We start from the raw sequence: 21,270 nt of genomic DNA, 5'->3' as shown, positions 1-21,270 counted from the left end.
AAGAGGGTGCACAGAGGAGATTGTGTACTGAATGAAGATTGCGATGGGTGAGGATTGAGGGAGGGAGGGAGACTGAGACAGCGATAGACAGAGAGGAGATTGTGTTCTGAATGGGGATTGTGATGGGTGAGGATTGAGGGAGGGAGACTGAGACAGTGATGGACAGAGGAGATTGTGTACTGAATGAAGATTGCGATGGGTGAGGATTGAGGGAGGGAGGGAGACTGAGACAGTGATGGACAGAGGAGATTGTGTACTGAATGGGGATTGTGATGGGTGAGGATTGAGGGAGGGAGACTGAGACAGTGATGGACAGAGGAGATTGTGTACTGAATGGGGATTGTGATGGGTGAGGATTGAGGGAGGGAGGGAGACTGAGACAGTGATGGACAGAGGAGATTGTGTACTGAATGGGGATTGTGATGGGTGAGGATTGAGGGAGGGAGACTGAGACAGTGATGGACAGAGGAGATTGTGTACTGAATGGGGATTGTGATGGGTGAGGATTGAGGGAGGGAGACTGAGACAGTGATGGACAGAGGAGATTGTGTACTGAATGGGGATTGTGATGGGTGAGGATTGAGGGAGGGAGGGAGACTGAGACAGTGATGGACAGAGGAGATTGTGTACTGAATGGGGATTGTGATGGGTGAGGATTGAGGGTGGGAGGGAATCTGAGACAGTGATGGACAGACAAGATTGCTATCTGAGTGAAGAAGGGGACGATTGTAGTTGGGATTAAGTGACTGGAGAGAGAGAGAGAGAGAGAGAGAGAAACTGGACAGACCAGGTTGCTGTCTTAATGGAGATCAGGATAGTTATCAAAGATTATTGGAGGGTTTTGGGGGAGAGAACTGGACCAAGTAGATGGATAACTTATTGCAGAAAGGGATCAGATTTGGTATGAAACATTGTAATCCTGCTGAGGAGATGTGGTGGAAAGGAGATTGCTCCATTCTGGCTGTGTTCCGGTATTAGCCGTGCTGGAGTCGCTATGCTCCAGCTCCGATCAGAGGTCTCACCTGTGTTTTTCCTGATGAGTTGGTGTTTTCCTTCAGGAGACCTGGTTCTGGGGAGGGGATCCGTCAGCTGATGAAGTGGTGATGAGTGGTGTGAAGTGTTCCGGCACGGAGATGTCCCTCTTCCAGTGTCTTCACCATGGGGAGGAGCTCGATTGCCCCAATGGAGGGGGACAGTTTGCTGCTGGTATCTCCTGCACGGAAGGTATGTCCAGCTGTCTCCTGTTCCCCGGAACCAGCAGCTGCACAAAGCATTCTCTCCCCTTCCTCCTGAACCCCAATCAGCCTCCTGAGAGAGCAGGAAAGGTGGAGACATATTGGGTGGCACAGGGAACAGGAAAGGAGAGTGGGTGATGGGGATTTAGGAGGGGAGGAGAGAATGTGGACCAGAGGGTGAGGTGAAGAGAGGTGGGAATGGGGAGGCTTCGACACAGCTGGGGAAGGGATAATTGGGAGAGAGAGGGATGAAGGAGACAAGGGGGGGACAAGAGTAAAGGGAGGTGAAGGGAAGGAAGGGTTGGGGAAAGTGTGAAGGGGAATGAGAGGAATGAGGATAAGGGAGGGGGGGAAGGGGTGTAGGGAGAATGAGAGGAATGAGGATAAGGGAGGGGGGGGGAAGGGGTGTAGGGAGAATGAGAGGAATGAGGATAAGGGAGGGAGAAGGGGTGGAGGAGAGAAGGTGAAACAGAAGGGGCAAGTTGGAGGTGATGGAGAACTCGGGCAGAGATTGAGAAAGGGATGCAGAGGAGAGAGGCAAATGGAGGGGAGGGGGCAAGTGTGAGATTGAAGGGGTGAGGGAGACCTGGAAGGGGAGGTGGAGGGAGAGTGAAGAGTGGGGAAAAGGGATCGGGAGGAGGACAGTGGACAGAATGAGGTGTTAAGATAGAAAGCTGGTGCAGAAGCTTCTTTGGCCAGCTCAAGATCTCCCCTGTCCTCAGTGGGACTGAGCAGCTAATGTTCACACAGTACGTTCTGACTGGCACTCTGTGTGAGGAGTTGGAGTGAGTGAGAATGATTGGCCAGGGCTTCGGGAGGACTCAGAAACTAAAACAAAAACCGCAGATGCTGGAATCCAAGGTCCACAAGGAAGAGGCTGGAGGAACACAGGATCAGGAGGTGGAGAAGTCAATGTTTTGAGTGTAACCTTTCTTCAGGATCTGAAATGTTGCCTTCTCCAGCTGCTGCCTGGCTTGCTGTGTTCTTCCAGCCTCCTGCCTGTCTCCCTTGGGACGACTCAGGTAGGTTTGTGGGGATGGGTGTGCTGGTCCCAGACCAGTGGGAGGAGATGGAGCTGGGTGGAGTGGGCTCTGGGGTTTGACAAGCCTTAGTTGACAGTAACCCTTGTGCACTCTTGTTCCCAGCTGCTTCCGACCTGGTTCTGAACCCGCGGGTGGTTGAAGAGACCACTTACCTGGAGAATCGGCCTCTGTCCATGCTGGCCTGTGCCATGGAAGAGAACTGTCTGTCAAGCTCAGCGGTCGGATTGCCACCTCTGACCAGCTATCGCCGGCTGCTGAGATTCTCCTCCCAAATCCACAACAACGGGGAGGCTGACTTCAGGCCCAAGGCTGGTCGCCACGCGTGGGTCTGGCATGAGTGTCACAGGTAACAGTGTGTCCTGTCATCACCCTGATGGGAATACACACACACACACACACACACACACCTCTCTCTGTCTGTGCTGGGGACTGCAGCTTCTGCTCTGTCAGGGACCAAACCACAGCTGCAGGCAGAGAGAGATCCAAAGCACTGCTTTCGAGGTTGTGCAGGGAGCCCAACTGGAGAGATGACAGTTTGGACTAAAACAACCCAACTGAAATGTGTTGCGCTGAAGTGACATTGGCAGAAATATTGTGTCACGGTGAAGCAATGCTGAGGTTTCATGGGATTGGAAGCAGTCCCCTTGATCTCCCTATGTGGCCACACCCTGTACACAGGAGCTGACTGGAATTTGGTTTGAGAACACCAAATCACATTGCCTATGTTTCCCTGTCATGTCTTTCTCCATGGGACATCGAGTCATACAGTCATAGAGACATACAGCAGGGTAACCGAGCCTTTGGGTCCAACTCACCCATCCGAACCAGATATCCTAAATTAATTGAGTACCATTTGCCAGCATTTGGCCCATGTCCCTCTAAACCCTTCCTAGTTATATACTCACCTAGATGCCTTTTAAAAGTTGTCATTGTAGCAGCCTCCATCACTTCCACAGGCAGTTCAATCTATGCGTGCACCACCCTCTGTGTGAAAAAGTTGCCCCTTAGGTCCCTTTTATATCTTTCCCCTCTCACCCTAAACCTATGCCCTCTAGTTCTGGACTCCCGTTTGCTGGGGAAAATACCTTGTCTATTTATCCTATCCATGCCCCTCATGATTTTGTGAACCTTCATAAGGTCACCCCTCAGCCTCAGACGCTCCAGGGAATACAGCCCCAGCCTGTTCAGCCTCTCTGTATCGTTCAAAACCTCCAACGCCGGCAACATCTTTTCTAAACCCTTCCAACTTTAACAACATCTTTCCTACAGCAGGGAGACCAGAATTGGACACAATATTCCAACAGTGGCCTAACCAATGTCCTGTACAGCCGTAACATGACCTCCCAACTCCTGTACTCAATACTCTGACCAATAAAGGAAAGCATACCAAATGCCCTCTTCACTACCTGTCTACCTGCGACTCCACTTTCAAGGAGCTATGAACCTGCACTCCAAGGTCTCTTTGTTCGGCAACACTCCCCAGGACCTTACCATTAAGTGTATAACTCCTGCCCTGATCTGCCTTTCCGAAATGCAGCACCTTGCATTTGTCTAAATTAAACTCCATCTGCCACTCCTTGACCCATTGGCCCATCTGATCAAGATCCTGTTGTAATCTGAGGTAACCCTGTTTGCTGTCCACTGCACCTCCAATTTTGGTGTCATCTGCAAACTCACTAACTGTATCTCTTATGCTCGCATCCAAATCATTTATATAAATGATGAAACGTAGTGAACCCAGCACATATTCTTGTGGCACTCCACTGGTCACAGGCCTGAAACTACCCTCCACCACCACCCTTTGTCTTCTACCTACAAGTCAATTCTGTATCCAGGTGGCTAGTTCTCCCTGTATTCCATGTGCTCTGACCTTGCTAACCAATCTTCTATGGGGGAGCTTTGTCAAACACCTTACTGAAATTCATATAGACAATGTCCACCATTCTGCCCTTATCAATCCTCTTTGTTACTTCTTCAAAAAACACTATCAAGTTTGTGAGACATGATTTCCCACGCACAACACCATGTTGACTATCCCTAATCAGTCCTTGCCTTTCCAAATACATGTACATCCTGTCCCTCAGGATTCCATTCAACAATGGGCGGCACGGTGGCACAGTGGTTAGCACTGCTGCCTCACAGCGCCAGAGACCCGGGTTCAATTCCCGCCTCAGGCGACTGACTGTGTGGAGTTTGCACGTTCTCCCCGTGTCTGCGTGGGTTTCCTCCGGGTGCTCCGGTTTCCTCCCACACTCCAAAGATGTGCAGGTCAGGTGAATTGGCCATGCTAAATTGCCCGTAGTGTTAGGTAAGGGGTAGATGTAGATGTAGGGGTATGGGTGGGTTACGCTTCGGCGGGGCGGTGTGGACTTGTTGGACCGAAGGGCCTGTTTCCACACTGTAAGTAATCTAATCTAATCTAATCTAAAACTTGCCCACCACCGATGTCAGGCTCACCGGTCTATAGTTCCTTGGCTTTTCCTTACCATCTTTCTTAAATAATGGCACCACATTAGCCAACCTCCAGTCTTCTGGCACCTCATTCATGGCTATTAATGATACAAATATCTCAGCAAGAGGCCCAGCGGTCTCTTGCCTACCCTCCCACCAAGGTCATGGTTCCACCTGATCAGGTACCCAAGGAATTATCCACCGTTATCAGCTTAAATACCCCTCTGAAATATGGACACTTTTCAAAATATCACGATTTATTTCTCCAAGTTCTCTTACTTCTATTTCCTTCTCCATTGTAAACACTGAAGCAAAATCGTCATTTTGTATCTCATCCGCCTCTTGCAGTTCCACACACATGTGGCTTTGCTGATCTTTAAGGGGCCCAATTCTCTCCCTAGTTCCTCTTTTGCCCTTAATATATTTGTTGAATCTCTTTGGATTCTCCTTAACCCTGTTTGCCAAAGCTATCTCATGTTCCCTTTGCCCCTCCTGACTTCCCTTATAACTACACTCTTACTTCCCCACGTACTCCTGTCCCTGACATATGCTTCCTTCCTTTTTCTTGACTGGAGGCTCAATATCTCTCGTCATCCAGCATTCCCGACCCCCAGCCTTGCCCACCTAGCAGCAGAACCCTGTGTCACAGCCAGACCTGAGTGTTAGTCTGTCTGCACATGTTGGGGAGGGGATCCTTGGAAGTATGAGGGTCAGTCCTGCAGTAAACTGGTTATTGTCTTTCTGTTTCAGTCACAAACTCAAATGTTGGCAGCAGTAGGCCATGCAGCTGTTCAAGCCTGCTGCCCCACTCAGAAAGATTGTGACTGTTGTGATTGTGGTCCCCCAAGTCTGCCACCTCCCCTACCAACCTTCCCTACTCACCTTCGATTCCCTCATCAGCTATGTACCTATTTATTTCCGCCTTGAAAATATTTGGTGACCCTCCCTCTGCAGAAGAGAGTTCCAAAGCCCCAGGACTGTCTGAGACAGAAACCTTCTTCCATACCTCTGCCTGACATGGGAGTCCCACCCCGTCCATCCCTCCGTTTTTAAACCGTCTCCCCTCATTGGAGTTTGACTCCCATCCTTTCAACACTGGCTCTGTGAAGCCTCCTCAGGATCTGGGCGAAAGTGAGGACTGCAGATGCTGGAGATCAGAGTCTACATTGGAGTGATTTGGAGATGCCGGTGTTGGACTGGGGTGTACAAAGTTAAGGGCTTTTGCCTGAAACGTCAATTCTCCTGCTGCTCGGATGCTGCCTGACCTGCTGTGCTTTTCCAGCACCACTCTAATGTAGACTCCTCAGGATCTGACGTATTTCATCAAGTCATAGAAATTCTGAGGATCAGGAGGCCATTTTGGTTCTGCCTTTCTTACAGAACATGGCTGATCCTCTGTTTCAGTGTCATCGTCCCTGTTTCTCCCCATGCCTGTTGATGCCTTTAACAACCTTTTCAGATTACCAGCTTTCACTGCATCGCCCCTTGGTCAGGTGAAGTGAGAGGGAAGCACACAGACCCCAGTATTTATGGATAGAGAGATCCAGGGCAGAGATATCAGAAGATCACACCAATGATGTGATCAAATAATAATTCTCTGCAGGTGACCAAGGGTGTTCGACGGTCTGTGTAAAGTGTCAACAGCTGAATAACAAGCAAAGGGCTGAACTATAATCCAATCAAATGAGGCAGAGAGGCAATTATAAAATATTCCAAATAAGGTGAATCTGGAGACCAGCCATATGACTGGAACAACATAGAATACTAACAGAAGCTTCTGGAAACACCCAGCAGGTCTGGCAGGCAGCATCTGGGGAAAAAAAACAGATACCAAACAATAATTCTGGTCGTTAACTGAACCTCTCCCTATTATCCACTCAGCGAGGATTACAAAGGACTAAGTATAGTGGGGATAGCTCCTTGTGCCCATCTTCCCAAATGACCTCTTTTGCTGCCAGAATAGACAGCGCCCCTGACAGAGTAGCACTCCCTCATTGCACAGTAAATGCCAGCCTGGACTTTGGTGCTGACAGCTATGCTCACAGCTGCATGTTCTGTTGCTGGACAGCATCCCTGCTCCTGACTCGAGAGTCAAATCCTTCCCTGCTCTGCCTTCGATAACCTGGGCCCTTGTGTCGAGTCTGACAAACCCCCCCCGCCAAGTGCTGATGGAATTTTCCAAAGCCTGGTTGTTCCAGAAGGTTTGAGGAGCACTGAAACAGTGAATCCCAGGGTGAACAAAGTGCCTATGAACCATGCAGTGTTCCATTCACCTCCAGAAAGAGCTGACCATGTTCACTCGCAGTCAAGTGGTACATCACCTTGTTCAAAACCAGCCTGTCTGGGAGCAATGGGACTCGGTTCTGGCCGTCAGGGTCAACAGGATCGAGGCTGAGAACCTGACATCAGCTGTTGTTCACTATGTGCCCGTTTGTGATGTTAATGAGAAAGCACAGGTTGCAGACTGTGAGTTAGGGGCCCAGTGCACTCCTACTGCATCAATTTGCTCCCTTACCATGTTGTGATTTGATGTTGAAATGGTGATGATGTATTTGAAAAACACAGAGAAAATAAGAGCACAATGAGGCCATTTCACCCTTTGAACCTGTGCTGCCATTCATTGTGAATCATGACTGCTCATCCAACTCAGTCCGCTGTTCCTGCTTTCTCCTTTTACTCCCTTTCTCCCCAAACACTCTTTGTTTCTTGTGAACATTCTGTGTTTTGACGTCAGCCCCTTGTGGTGGTAGAGAATATCACAGGCTCTCCACTCTGTGGTGAAGAAACCTTTCTTCAACTCAGTTGTAACAGGTCTTATACTGAACTGGTGCCCCTTGCTTGTTGTCTCCTGCATCCACCCATCTAATACTAATTGATTTTTAGAGGTGTTTATAAGATTTCCCTCCTTAGTCACTTAAACTCCTATGAGAAGAATCAGAAGTGTTCTAGCCTCCCTTGAGACATCAGTCCAATTCCGAGATCAGCCTGGTGAATGTCCACTGTCCTCCCTTCCTTAGTTACAGATATTGAACCTGCACACATATTTCAGGGATGGTCTCACCAATACCCAGTACAACAGCAGCAAGACATTCCTGCCCCCTTACTCAAGTCCTGTCACGATGAAAGTCTACAGCATATCCTTGGGAGGTGAATGTGCATCCTTTTAGCCATCTGCCCAATAACACCCAGATCTCCAATCTATTGCCATTCAGATCACCATCGGCCTGCCTACTTTGGCATCTCCACACCTTCATCCACATCATCCTGGCATCAAGTGGCTTCCTCCCTGTTTTTCACAGAGGCAGTTTGTATCATGTACTGAGGATGGAGTGGAATTCAGATGGTGATGGTGAACCTGAAATGTGGACCACCAAGTGCAAAATACTCACGCTCCGCCTCCAAAACTTGAGGCCTTATGATTAATCTTTCATGGCAGAGTAAGACACATGCTGAGGTTTGAAAGATGCTGTGCAGAATGGGAATGTTAAGGTTAGATTCCTTGCAGCATGGAAACAGGGTCTTCAGGCAGTTTAGCACGACCAGTTCACTCAAGCCAGCACATCTTTGGACTGTGGGAGGAAACCAGAGCACCTGGAGGAAACCCACGCAGACCAGTCACCCAAGGCTGGAATCGAACCTGGGTCCCTGGTGCTGTGAGGCAGCAGAGCTAGCCACTGAGCCACTGTGCCACCCCAAATTAAGTTAAGTATGAGCCAATAGGGAGTTACCTGCCTGTCAGTGTGAATGGCTCAGAGACCAGGAGTTCAGGGTTCGCGGTGTGTGTTCTCTGGGAGACAGGAGGCTGTGAGTTGAATTCCCGGTCAGCCTTTTAACCAGTCTTGACTCGAGCAGTGGGATCTACAGGGAAAACCTCCAACAGTGAATGTTGATTGTGTGTGTGTGTGTGTGTGTTGGGGGGAGGTGATGTGGGTGGGGGTGAGACAAAAGGTGTATTTTGCAAATTGCGTGCAGGATGGAAATGTTAAGTCTGAGCCAACATGGCTGAAAGGATGCATTCTCGCATGCCTGTGATCTACCCCCAGTCAGTGGTAGGTTCAAGGCTAGGCAGAGCCACAGGGCATATAGAGGGGGTTTAGAATGAAGGATGGCTAGCGTAGGCTGCAGCGGGGAGTGAGGTAGGGAAGAGGGAGACCGAGGAGCCTAGCCTGTGCCGGACAAGTGGCGTTTTGTGTTTCAGGCAGGGCTCCTCCTGAGGAAGGGAGGTCAATCAAGGAGGAAGATGTCTGACTCAAACTTTTCACATTCTCAAACTCGACTGTACTTCACTCCCCACCACCTATGCTAGCCCTCCTTCACTCTAACCCGCTGACTACTCCCCACTAATCCCCTCTAGCTCTGCCGAGCCTTGAACCTGAATCCACTATGAAAATTACATATCCAGCTTTCACTGTTGGAGACTCAGCTTGGAAATATTGCCTGTGGGTCTCTCAGCTCGATTCAACACTTTGAAATTCATTGCCGTGACACTGAAAATCCCTGGTCCCCTCCATAAAACCAGGGACGGGATCCAAACCAACTACCTCCAACATCAAAAGCCAAGAGTTTGGCCACACCCCACTCACATTGACAAGACACAGGCTCTGTCCCCCTGCCTTGTGAGTTGACATCTCCATCTCCATGCGACATCTTCTCAATGAGAACCCCCTTTCTCTCAGGAACGACACTGCAAACAGCTTCTCATGAGGAAGCTCCTCCAATCCTCTCGGGCCCTCAGTGATTGAGTGAACATTTCACATCTTCCATCTGAAGTGAATCAAACAGGAGCCACAGGGAAGCATTTGACCCCTTTAAGCCTACCCTGTCATTCCCTCTATCCTGCCTTTATGTACTGTATTCCACATTCCCGTCTCCCCCCTTCTGTTGGGAATTGAGCTCTGGTGCTGAGTGAGACTGAAACACAGACCCTTATAAGCATGCACTCCCTCCCAGCTTGCTGAGCTGAAACCATCAAACTCTGTGCAGTGTCTCAATGTGCTACTGCTAGGTGTTTCAGCTCAGTCATCGAGCAAAGCCCCATCCACCCCCTGCTTCACTTCCACATGGAGCTCCAGACCTGGATTTCCCTTCTTCTCTGAAGGTTAGATGTCCTACAGGTTCATTTGAAAATTTATGCTCTACTTGTGTTCCTACGTTGAGTCAGAGCAAATATTAGATTCCAACGACTCCCCACACTTGGTCAGGCTGTGAGATGAGATCAATCTCATGTTCCCTGATCTGGAAGAGTGCTTCCTTCCACTTTGAACTTCCTTCAGTTTCAGAGATCCGCACCTTCCGACAAACAACTGACCTTCAGATGAAAGCGACTCCCTATTCCTCTCTCAATCCGTATTTATTGTGGAGAAATGACAGTGAGGAAATATTGCACGCAATTCAGTTTGACGCAAACACGTTACAGAATTGCAGGGTTGTTCTGGTCCAGAATGAGGCCACTCAGCCCATCAAGCCTACATCTGTCCTTTTCCCTCACCCCAATCTGCTTTCCCCCCCCACCTCCATACTCCTGCACACTATCTCTGTCCAAATGACCATCTATTGTATGCTTCAATTAAACCTGCCTCCAAGTTATCATACCCTGCTAAAATAATGCTATTATTCTTACTTATTTTAATGTTATTATATCTGCGATCTCTTCACATATTTGTTCCTCAGTTTCCCACTGACCATTGGGTGGCCTATAGGATAATCCTAATGGTGATTCTCCCATTCTTATTTCTGAGTTCCACCCAGAGGAGCTTCACTGGACAATCCCCCAGAAATATCCTCTCTACAGTAATAATGTTTTCCCAAATCAAACATGCACTCACTGTCCTCTCTCACCTCCTTTTCTATCCTTCCAATCAGTCCTAAACCCCTGGAACATTGAGCTGCCAATCCTATCCCTCCCTCAGCCATGTTTCTCTAATAACTCTCTCCCAGTATTATCTTCCCATACATGCCCTGAGTTCAGCATCCTTGCCTGACAGACCTCTTGCAATGAGAAGAAAGAGAAACTAAAAAAAAAGAGAAAATAAACCTACCTCGGCCACATTTCCAGACAGTCCGAGACGTGAAATATTCACTGAGTGAGAAAGTTCTTTCTCCCATCCTCCTTGCTTCATGTCCACATCCATGCCCCTGTTGTTCCTTTCAGAAGTCGGGGGTGGAGGGGGGGGGGGGGGGGGGGGCGTCAGCTTCTCTCCAGCCGCACTACCCAACCTGCTCCAGATTTTGAAACTCCCCACCCACCCCCTTCTATGGGGACAGCCTAGGCTTGTTTCTACTGGAGTTTCTGACTATGAGGGTGTGCTATTGACGTGTAGAACAGTCTTGACAAGCTGGATACGGAAAGGACGCTTCCCGGAGTCCGGAAGGTGGGGACTCTGTTTCAGAGGCTGGGATGGTCATTTCATGACTGAGATGAGGGAGGTTTTGTCTTTAGAGGGTTTGCAAGTCCCCGTATCGGAAGACAGTTTGAAGCAGCATTGGATTGATTCTGGTGAGGAGGGGGAGACAAAGAGTGTGGGTGGGGGAGCTGGAAAGGTGGAGTTGTGAACACATCCAGATCAGCCACAACCTGACTGGATGACACAGATGGTTTGAAGGGCAGATGGTACACGTCTCCTATTTTGTACGTTCAAACATTAGGTCACTTCACTTGACGGGTCAAGAGAACTTGTCCAAACGTTGATTTTCATGCAGTTTTGTTTCACGAAACAATGGCACAGATTTGTGGGAGACTGGAATGGAGTCACTCAAAGAAGGGTTTGCATCTGAAATGTTGACTTCTCCCCCTCCTGCTGCTGCCTGGTTTGCTGTGTTCTTCCAGCCTCCTGCTTGTCTACCTTGGATTCCAGCATCTGCAGTTTTGTTTGGTCTCACTCCAAGATGGAGCCCTCGAAGAACCCACACATTGAGGAAACTGGAGGGTATTTGCTGATGGCTGGATAGAGCTGACCTCCACACTTCCTTGTGGAAACGGTTTCCCTGGGGTTTGCTGATTGGGACAGAGCTGGTTGGGTCTTGTCAACTCGTGTTGGTTCTGCTGCTGCCTTGGGTCTAGAATTAGCTCTGGTGCTGACAGCTGTGCTGAAGCTTTGGATCAGGAGGTGGGGCTCAGGGCCAACTGGAAGCAGCCTCTTCTGTGTCTGGCATCGGCTAGCTTTCTCTATCTAGACACCGCTAATCATCTTGGGCCAGCAACAGCCCGAAAGATGCAAAGATTACAGCCTGTGCTGACAGAGAGCTACCCCTTACAGCATCTTACTCAAACCGTGATAGGCAGGCCAGTCCTTGGGAGCTGCTGTCTCAGACCTAGTCAACCCTCTTTGTAAAACAACCAGGCCATCCAAGGAGTCGAGGTTTAATCAGTGCCGAGTGGAGTTAGCATCGGCTGTGCTCAAGAGAAAGAGAGAGGCCTAGTGCAAAGCACAGCTCATGTTTCCAGCTAATCATAGGAACAGACAGGGCCTTCAGTATCACTGTTCCCGAGCAGATCAGCTTTCCAGCATCTGTAACTAAAACTCAATTTTTGTCTGTTGCTGCATCACTCCTATCGCTCAAGGGGATGAACAAATCCACTGGAGGGGGGATTTGCAGATTTAAGGGAACATAGGAACAGGAGGAGGCCATTCAATAAGATCATGGCTTTGTGTGTGGCCTAACTCCACAAACCTGCCTTTGACCTGTTTCCCTTCATAGTTTTGTTTGACAAAAATGTATTTGTCTCACAATTTAAAATTCCCAACTGATCCAGCATCTACTGCCGTCTGTGGAAGAGAGTTCCAAATATCTCCCACCCTTTGTGTGTAGAGGTGCTTCCTAACATCTCTCCTGAACAGCCTGGCTCTCATTCTCACACTGTGTCCCCTAACTTTAGAATCCCCAATCGGTGGAAATCCTTTTTTCTCCCCTGTTTATCGTTGCCTGTTAATACCGTGATTACTTTGACTTGATCACCCTTAACTTTGTACATTGGCAGGATGATGTATGGTAGAGACTGGGATGCTTGAGTGATTTTCTTAACCTTCTGCCCACCTTGTAGGCACTACCACAGCATGGAGGTGTTCACCACTTACGATCTCCTGATGCTGAATGGAACCCGGGTTGCTGAGGGACACAAGGCCAGTTTCTGTCTTGAGGATACTCAGTGTGACTCAGGTACTGTCCTCCACCCTCTCCCAGGATTTCCTTTCTCGCAGCTCTTCTGGCTATGGAAGCACACTCAATGAAGGGTTTTTTTGGAAAGTGTCTTCGGTGATGCCACAAGGGAACCATGTCAGCCGGTGTGTGCAAAGCGAGTTCCCCTGAGCAGCAATGTGACACTCTGTTTCAGCTATGGTGCTTTCCAGAGAAATACTGGCTTTGGGAGTAACGCTGCCAATTGATCCCCAGGACAATGAGGCGTTACCTCTGACAATGTTGCATTCCCTTGGGCAGCAATGTCCCATACTCGAACCTCTGGGTCCAAGGTGAAATGTCACATGTGGAGCCCCCCCTGGTTACTGGATAGTCTCATGGGAGGCTCCCAGGTTGTGTGGGTCACTCTAGAAATGCAAGATCTTTCTGTCGTCTTCCTTGTTCACCCCTTGACAAGGGGGAGGGTTATGTTTAACATGAGGAATGCGTGTGTGTTTCAGAGGATCGTAAGAACTATCAGTGTGCTAACTTTGGTGAGCAAGGGATCACAGCAGGTTGCTGGGACACCTATAGTCATGACATTGACTGCCAGTGGATTGATGTGAGTGACGTCTCTCCGGGAGACTATGTGCTCCAGGTAAGCACCTTCACTTTTCCCGAGCCTTTTCCAGAGACTTTCTCATCTTTGTCACAATCCGATTGGGAAGAGTGCATTGAGAAGCGGGTTTCACTATTCCCCGGGGTGGGGGAGTCCAGAATGAAAGGGCATAGGCTGAGGGTGAAAGGGGAAGGATTTAAAAGGGACCTCGGGAGCAACTTTTTCACTCAGAGGGTGGCATGTGTCTGGGATGAGCTGTCAGAGGATGTGGTGGAGGCTGGTACAATTGCAACATTTAAAAGGCATCTGGATGGGTATATGATTAGGAAGGGTGTAGAGGGATATGGGCCAAGTGCTGGCAAATGGAATCAGAGTAATGCACAATATCTGGTGAACATGAAGTTGGACCTTTCATTCCTTCATTGTTCAAAAAATTATCGATCTTAGCTTTATAAACATTGACTGAGGACGTCTCAACTACTTCACTGGGCAGGGAATGCCATAGATTCCCAACCCTCTGGGTGAAGAATCAAGGACAAAATTCTATTTGCCTCGTTCATTACCTGTTGTACCTGCAGACCAACCTTCTGTGAATCATGTACAAGGACACTCAGATCTCTCTGCACAGCAGCGTGCTGTAATTTTTTTTACCTTTTAAGTAATAGCCCTTTTTACTGTTATTCCTATCAAAATGGATGACTTCACATTTATGAACATTGTACTCCAACTGCCAGACATTTGTCCACTCACTTATACTATCTATGTCCTTTTGCAAAGTTTCACAGTTGTCTGCATGCTTTGCTCTACCATTCAGCTTCGTGCCATCCGCAAACGTTGACACGCTACACATGGTCCCCAACTCCAAATCATCGATACAAATTGTGAAGAAGTGTGGTCCCAACACTGATTCCTGAGGCACACCACTCATCACTGATTGTCAACCAGTAAAGCACTCATTTATCCCCACTCATTGCTTTCTGCTGGTTAACCAGTCCTCAATCCATGCTCATACTTTACCCATAACACTTTGCATCTTTATCTTATGCAGCAGACTCTTGTGCAGCACCTTGTCAAAGGCCTTTTGGAAATCTAGGTACACCACATCCACTGCGTTCCCATTGTCCACCACGTTCGTAATATTTTCATAGAATCCCAAAAGATTATTTAAGCATGACCTGCCTGACCTGCCTTTCATGAACCCATGCTGTGTCTGCCCAACACGACCCTTTCTGTCTGAGTGCTTTGCTATTTCTTCCTTTATAACAGACTCAAGCATCTTCCCCGTTATAAAAGTTAAGCTAATTGGTCTGGAATTCCCTATCCTTTGTCCACCTCCCTTTTTGGTCCAAACTCTAGCCACCCGAGGAGAAACATCTCATCTTCCACCTTTTGAACCCTCCAAATCAACACAGCATCAACATAAATTTCCACATCTCCCCTCCCCCCACCTTATCCCAGATCCAAACCTCTAACTCAGTACCACCCTCTTGAACTGTCCGACTTGTCCATCCTCCTTCCCATCTATCCACTCCACCCTCTGCTCTGACATACCAACATCATTTACCTATCACCTTCCAAACTACTTTCCCTGCTGCCCCAACCCCCTCCAACATTCCTGATGAAGGGCTTATGCCCAAAATGTTGACTATCCTGCTACCTGACCTGCTGCGCTTTTCCAGCACCACACTTTTTGACTCTGATCTCCAGCATCTGCAGTCCTCACTTTCCCTTCCCTTATTCCCTGAGACACCCATGGCAGAGTACCCCTTTTCTTACAGTCCTTCCTTTTCACTGGAATATAATTTTCCTGAGCACATTGAAAAATTGCTTTGAAAGACCTCCACTGCTCGTCAGTTGCCCCGTCATAAAATCTTTGTTTCCAGTCTACTTTAGCCAAGTCCTCTCTCATTCTATCATCGTCTCCCTTGTTTAAGCACAGGACCCTGGTATTGGATTTTATCTTTACACTCCTCATCTGTATTCTAAATTCAATCATACTGTGATCGCTCCTTTCAAGAGGATCCCTAACTATGAGGTCATTAATTATTCCTGTCTTATTACACAGGACCAGATCTAGGATAGGTTGCTCCCTCGTCGGTTCCATTACATACTGTTCAAGAAAACTATCACGGATACACTCAATGAATTCCTCCTCAAAGCTGCCCTGGCTGAGCTGGTTCGACCAATTGACATGTAGATTAAAATCCTCCATGATAATTGCCATACTATTTTTACAGTCGTGAGTGATTTCTTTGTTTATTGCCCGCCCCGATGTGATGTTATTATTTGGTGGCCAATAGACTACCCCTATGAGTGATTTATTTTCTTTTTAGAATTTATAATTTCCTCCCAAATAGATTCAATCTTATTCTCCATAGAGTCAATATCATCTCTCAGCACTGCCCTGATGTCCTCCTTAAATATCAGAGCTACACAACCTCCCTTCCCTTCCTGTCTGTCCTTCAAAATAGGCTGATACCCTGGATATTTAATTCCTTGTGGTGACTATCCTGTAACCATGTCTCTGTAATGGCGCCCATATCATATTCATTCACAATGGTTTGTGCCATTCACTCATTGAGCTACGAGCATTCAGGTAAAGTGCCCTCATGCTAGTTTTCATATCCTTATGATTTCCATCTCCTGAGTTAGTTTTCCTTTTCACTTCTTTCATAGTCTGCCTGTATTTAAAACTTCCTGCATCCATGCTAACCTGCTGCTTACCTTTCTATTTATGATCACACTTCCTGTTGTTTTCCCTTTGACCTCTCCCGTCTCACTAGTTTGAAGTCCTGGGTGCCCACCGTATTTATCCTTTTGGCTAGAGCACTGGTTCCAGATTGGTTCAGGTGGAGACCGTCCCATAGGTACAGATCCTCCTGGTTCCAAAACTGCTGCCAAAGCCTCAGGAAATGGAATCCCTCTTTCCTCTACCACTCCCTTAGCCATGTGTTTACTTCGCCAATTTTCTTATCCCTCAGGCAATTTGCACACGGCTCGGCCAGTAATCTAGAGGTTATGACCCTTGGGGACCTGTTCCTCGTGCTTGATAATCCCCAAACAGGTCCTCCTTGCCTATGTTGTTAGTCTGAGTGGAGACCACAACAACTGGATCCTCCCCCTCTCGCTCCAATATTCTTTTAAGCCGGTCAGAGATGTCTTGTACCTTTGCACCTGGCAGGCAACACACAATGTGGGACTACTATCTATCCCCCTAATTGTAGAATCCCCTATAACTACCACTTGTCTTTTGCACCCCTTCTTGAATGGCCTTCTGCACCATGGTGCTGTGGTCAGCCGGCTCAATTCTCCCCGCAGCCCTTTTTCTCATCCACACAGGAGCAAGCATCTCATACCTGTTGGACAAGGTCAAGAGCTGAGGCTCCTCCATTCCTGAACTCCGGATCCCCCTATGTGCCTCACTCATGAAGGGCTTATGTCTGAAACGTCGATTCTCCTGCTCCTAAAATGCTGCCTGACCCGCTGTGCTTTTCCAGCACCACACACTCGACTCACTTGCAATCACACCCTGTTGTCACTGATCACTAACTGAATTTGAATGACTTAATCTGCCACAGGTGACTGCCTCCTGAAACAAAACGTCCAGGTAACTCTTCCCCCTCCCGGATGTGCTGCAGTGTTTGAAGCTCAGATTCCAGATCATCAACTCTGAGCCGAGTTCCTCCAGCAACCAACACTTGCTGCAGATGTGGTCACTGCCATTCACAATGGGATCAGCCAGCTCCCACATCATACAGCTACAGCACATCACCTGCCCAGCCACCTCAACTTCGTTAATTACTTTCATTAATTTATATAAATTTATGAACTGAAAGGGAAGACGAGATGATTGTTTCTGTCAAATCGTTTGTCTGAAATGTGTGTGTGTCCCTTCTGCTGACAGGCTGTCTGTGTTCCTCTCTCTGCCTCTGTCTCTGCAGGTTGTCATCAATCCGAACTATGAGGTGGTGGAGACGGACTATTCCAACAATGTCGTCAAGTGTCGCTGCAAATACGATGGACATCGCATCTGGGCTTACAACTGTCATGTTGGTGAGTCAGATCGCACTGTTTTCTTTAGGGACTCAAGTTTTCCTTTCTTGGTGCTGAAGGATGCCCTCAACTGCATCTCCTCCATCTCCAGTACCTCTGCCCTCAAACTCCCTCTCCCCAATAACAATAAGGATAAAATCCCCCTGGTCCTCACCTATCACCCCAGCCACCTCCCAATCCAACAGATTATCCTCTGACATTTCCGCCACCTATAATCAGACCCCACCACCAAAACCATGTTTCCTTCCCTACCCCTGTCTGCTTTCTGCAGGGATTGTTCAATCTGAGACTCCCTGGTCAGCCCCACACACCCCAATAACCTCCCCACCACATCTTTCTAACCGCAAGAGGTACAACACTTGCCCCTACACCTCCCCTCTCACCTCTGTCAAAGGCCCCAAGATCCGACGAGAGTCACCTGCACTTCATCCAAGCTGATCCATCCTAACCGTTGCTCCCGATGTGATCTCCTTGATTACCAGGGAGACCAAACACAGACTCAGGTTTGTGGAACCTCTGCGCTCTGCATGCATCGAATAATCCAATCTTCCAGTTCTTCTCGATTTTTTTTATTCACACTCCCAATTCCCGCAAGGACTTGTCAATCCTTGGCCTCCTCCACTGTCAGAGTGAGGCCAGGCATAAATTGGAGGAACACCACCTGATATTTCACCTGGAGAGCTCACAGACCAATGGTCTCCATGTAGAGTTGACCCCAGTTTCAAATTCCCTCCGCCCCTTCCCCCAGCCTGATCCCATGTTTAGCCTTTCCCTTCCCCTCCACCCTAACCTGCCCATCTTGCTCCTCTCTTCCTGCTGACCAATCACATTAAGTCCCTACCTGCATCTACCAATCACCATCCTATCTCCCCTTCCCCTTCCACCCGAAACATTGCCTTTCTTGCTTCTTGGCTGCTGCCTGACCTGCCGTGTATTCCCAGCTCCACGTCTATTCACCGTGACCTCCAGCCTCTGCATGACTTACCATCTCACTGGCTTATAGGGAAACCACCTCCTGCCGATACACAGAGTCAATCCCAGCCTTTCTCCATGATCCGTTTCCCTGAGGTGTCCTCCCCCATCACTCGGAGAGAATCCATCAGATTTCAGCAGCTGCTGACTCAGTCCGTCCTCTCCTGCTCCCGGGATGGGATGGGGAATAAGGAGAGTGTACTCATTTGTTCCCCCGTGCCGTGCAGCTGATCTATCAATAATCCCGCTCCGTCCCTTTGCCAGGTGGCTCTTTCAGTGTGGAATCCGAAGAGATCTTTGAACACTTCCCCGGATTAATCAGTAACCGTCTGTCGAACTGGTAAGGCCACAAGAGAGATGACCACTTCAGTAATACTGACCAAAGACCAAGGGACGCCCGGTGAAGCATGGACTGATAGCCATGCATGGTTGTCAATGCAATATTGGTGCGACTGTCTCCAGTGTAAGGATAGTGTGCTGCAGGAATACAAATCCATCCTCTTATGCTGTCTGGTGATAGCTCCATTGCACCCAACTGCTTGGAGCCACTTCACCAAGACTAAAGATTCACACTTCCACTTCAGTCTGAAGCTATGTCCTTTTATCTCTCTCCTTCCCTCTCTCTCTCTGTTTCTCTCTCTCCTTCCCTCTCTCTCTCTCTCTCTCCCCCTGCCTCTCCATCTGTGTATGGCTATGGCTGCTAGACACAGGCAAAGCCGTTGTCATTGGTGCTGAGGAGAGAGTGAGATCCAGCAGAGAGAGAGAGAGAGAGAGAGAGAGAGAGAGAGAGAGAGCCACAGTTAAGGAGAGCTGCTGCAGTGCTGCTTAAAATGTCTTCAGGTTTCTTGTGACCTCGAGTCCTCCAAATGGCAAGGCCATATCTCAGTCAGTGGGTAACCAGGGGTGGGGACTGCTGTTCACCTCACTGCTGACCCAAATGGTGTGCAGATACCAGCACCTTCTGCAACCAGACTTCACTTAACATTGATTTCTCTCGAGCTCTCTGTAAGACGACTCAATCCCGTCTGCTTTGTATGTGACAGGGCATTGCAGCAACCTGTCCTGAGGTTGGATATTTACCTGAATTTTAATGAAAAAAAACCCTCCGTCAGTAATAAAGCCAGTTACAGTGACTTGGTTTGTCGTTTGATTCTTTGAGAAAGAGGGGCGGATCCTGTGTTCACTGTCGGAGGAGGATCATGCAGTGGTCAGCACTGCTCTTTTGTGAATTTTGGTGTGACAGACAGAACACAGCAGTGTTAATTAAACAGCGATATACTGTATTGGGAAATGTGGATCTGGGTGGCCATGCTCTGTACATCAGTCAGTGAAAATAGACAGGCAGGTACTTGAGGTGGCCTTCATTGCAAGAGGTTGAAGTTCTGAAGTAGGGATGTCTCGCTGCAGTCTTACAGGGACTTGCTCAGACTACCCCTGCTGTATTGTGGACAGTTTTCATCTCCATTACATGAGGCAGGATACCCTTGACATAGAGAGAGTGAATGAAGGTGGGGATAGCTGGATTGTCCTAGCAGTGATTGGTTTGATTGGGCCTGTGTTTATTGGTTTGATTGGGCCTGTGTTTATTGGTTTGACTGGGCCTAAGTGCAGAAGGGGATCTGACCGAAATGTATCCAACTCTAACAGGGCTGGACAGACTCAATGCAGGGAGGATGGTTCCCCTGGGTAGGTGGGGGTCTATAACCAGGGGACATACAGTCTCAGGGGGATATGGGGTAGACCATTTCAGACTGAGATGAGGGAACATTTCTTCACTCAGAGAGTGGTGAGGCAGTGGAATTCCTCACCACAGGAAACTGGGGAGGCCGGCCCACTGAACACAGTCAAGAAAGAGACTGGCAACTTGATCGGTTGTCAAGGGGAGAAGGGGGAAATATGGCACTGAGATAGTGGGTCAGTCATGTTCAGAATGAATGGCCGAGCAGGCTGGAAGGGCTGAATGGCCTCCTCCCACTCCAGGTGTCTGCCTGTATTTCGATGTGTGATCCAGAAGGAGACCACTCACCTGGCCTCCCAAAATCCCCACTCTGCACACCCAGAGTTACCCTGAACGGAACAGATCACAGCAAGCTTTTCCAGAGAGCAGCCTTCTAGCCTGACTGCTCCTGTTCCACAAGCATCTCCAGCCAGACATCTTTATCTCAGCCTCTCACCAAATCTTCCTGTTCCCTTCTCCCTTGTGTGCTGATCCAGCATCAAATGAAGAAGAGCCTCTCTGATGGACCTGCACCATTCCCCATCAGAGTAAGGTCCCCTTTCTCACAGCCATACAGGTGAGGATGGCTCTCTTGAATTCCTCATTGGATTTGTTTTTGACTCTCTGGTTTTGTTCTACAGTCTGCAGCATACTTATCTGTGCGTGTGTTTCTCAGTGAGTGTGTGTCTGTCTTTGTGAGTGTGTGTGGGTTACTGCGGGTGTCATGAGTGTGTGTGTGTGTGTCTCTGTATCTTAGTCAGTGTCTCTGTGCACGTCGGTTAGTCATCGTGTGTGTGTGTGTGTAAGTAAGCGTGTATGACTATGTGTGTGTAAGTGAGTGAGCGTGTATGACTGTGTGTGTTTGGGGGGAGACAGAGAGAGAGAGAGAGTGTGTGCATGCATGTGTGTGCACAACTTTAGTCGGGAGAATGGTTTCCTATCATTCAGGTTCACAGTCCAGGCTTTCCTTTATCACAAAGCTTCAGTGTAACTCGTTTTCTGGGCAGATTAAACAATGTCCAACCCCTGAGAAAGAACCGAATGTGTTCATTCTCTGCTTTAACC

General features: G+C 48.5%; 1 protein-coding gene across 1 annotated transcript in view; it reads left to right on the top strand.

Annotated features, from left to right (window-relative positions):
• Positions 1–19,621, top strand: part of LOC140459634 (lysyl oxidase homolog 2-like) — a 66,091-nt gene extending 46,470 nt beyond the window's left edge. Inside the window, exons 9-14 of the mRNA XM_072553941.1 lie at positions 1,059–1,224; positions 2,381–2,624; positions 12,771–12,886; positions 13,366–13,502; positions 17,405–17,516; positions 18,753–19,621. Of these exons, the coding sequence (XP_072410042.1) occupies positions 1,059–1,224; positions 2,381–2,624; positions 12,771–12,886; positions 13,366–13,502; positions 17,405–17,516; positions 18,753–18,832 (855 nt within the window). The 3' untranslated portion in view covers positions 18,833–19,621. The remainder of the gene's footprint in view (positions 1–1,058; positions 1,225–2,380; positions 2,625–12,770; positions 12,887–13,365; positions 13,503–17,404; positions 17,517–18,752) is intronic.
• The last annotated feature ends 1,649 nt before the right edge of the window (positions 19,622–21,270 follow it).

Source organism: Chiloscyllium punctatum, chromosome 35, assembly GCF_047496795.1.
Source record: "Chiloscyllium punctatum isolate Juve2018m chromosome 35, sChiPun1.3, whole genome shotgun sequence".
NCBI lineage: Eukaryota > Metazoa > Chordata > Chondrichthyes > Orectolobiformes > Hemiscylliidae > Chiloscyllium > Chiloscyllium punctatum.
Note: the sequence above shows the minus strand (reverse complement) of the source record. Positions and strands in the feature narration are given on the sequence as shown.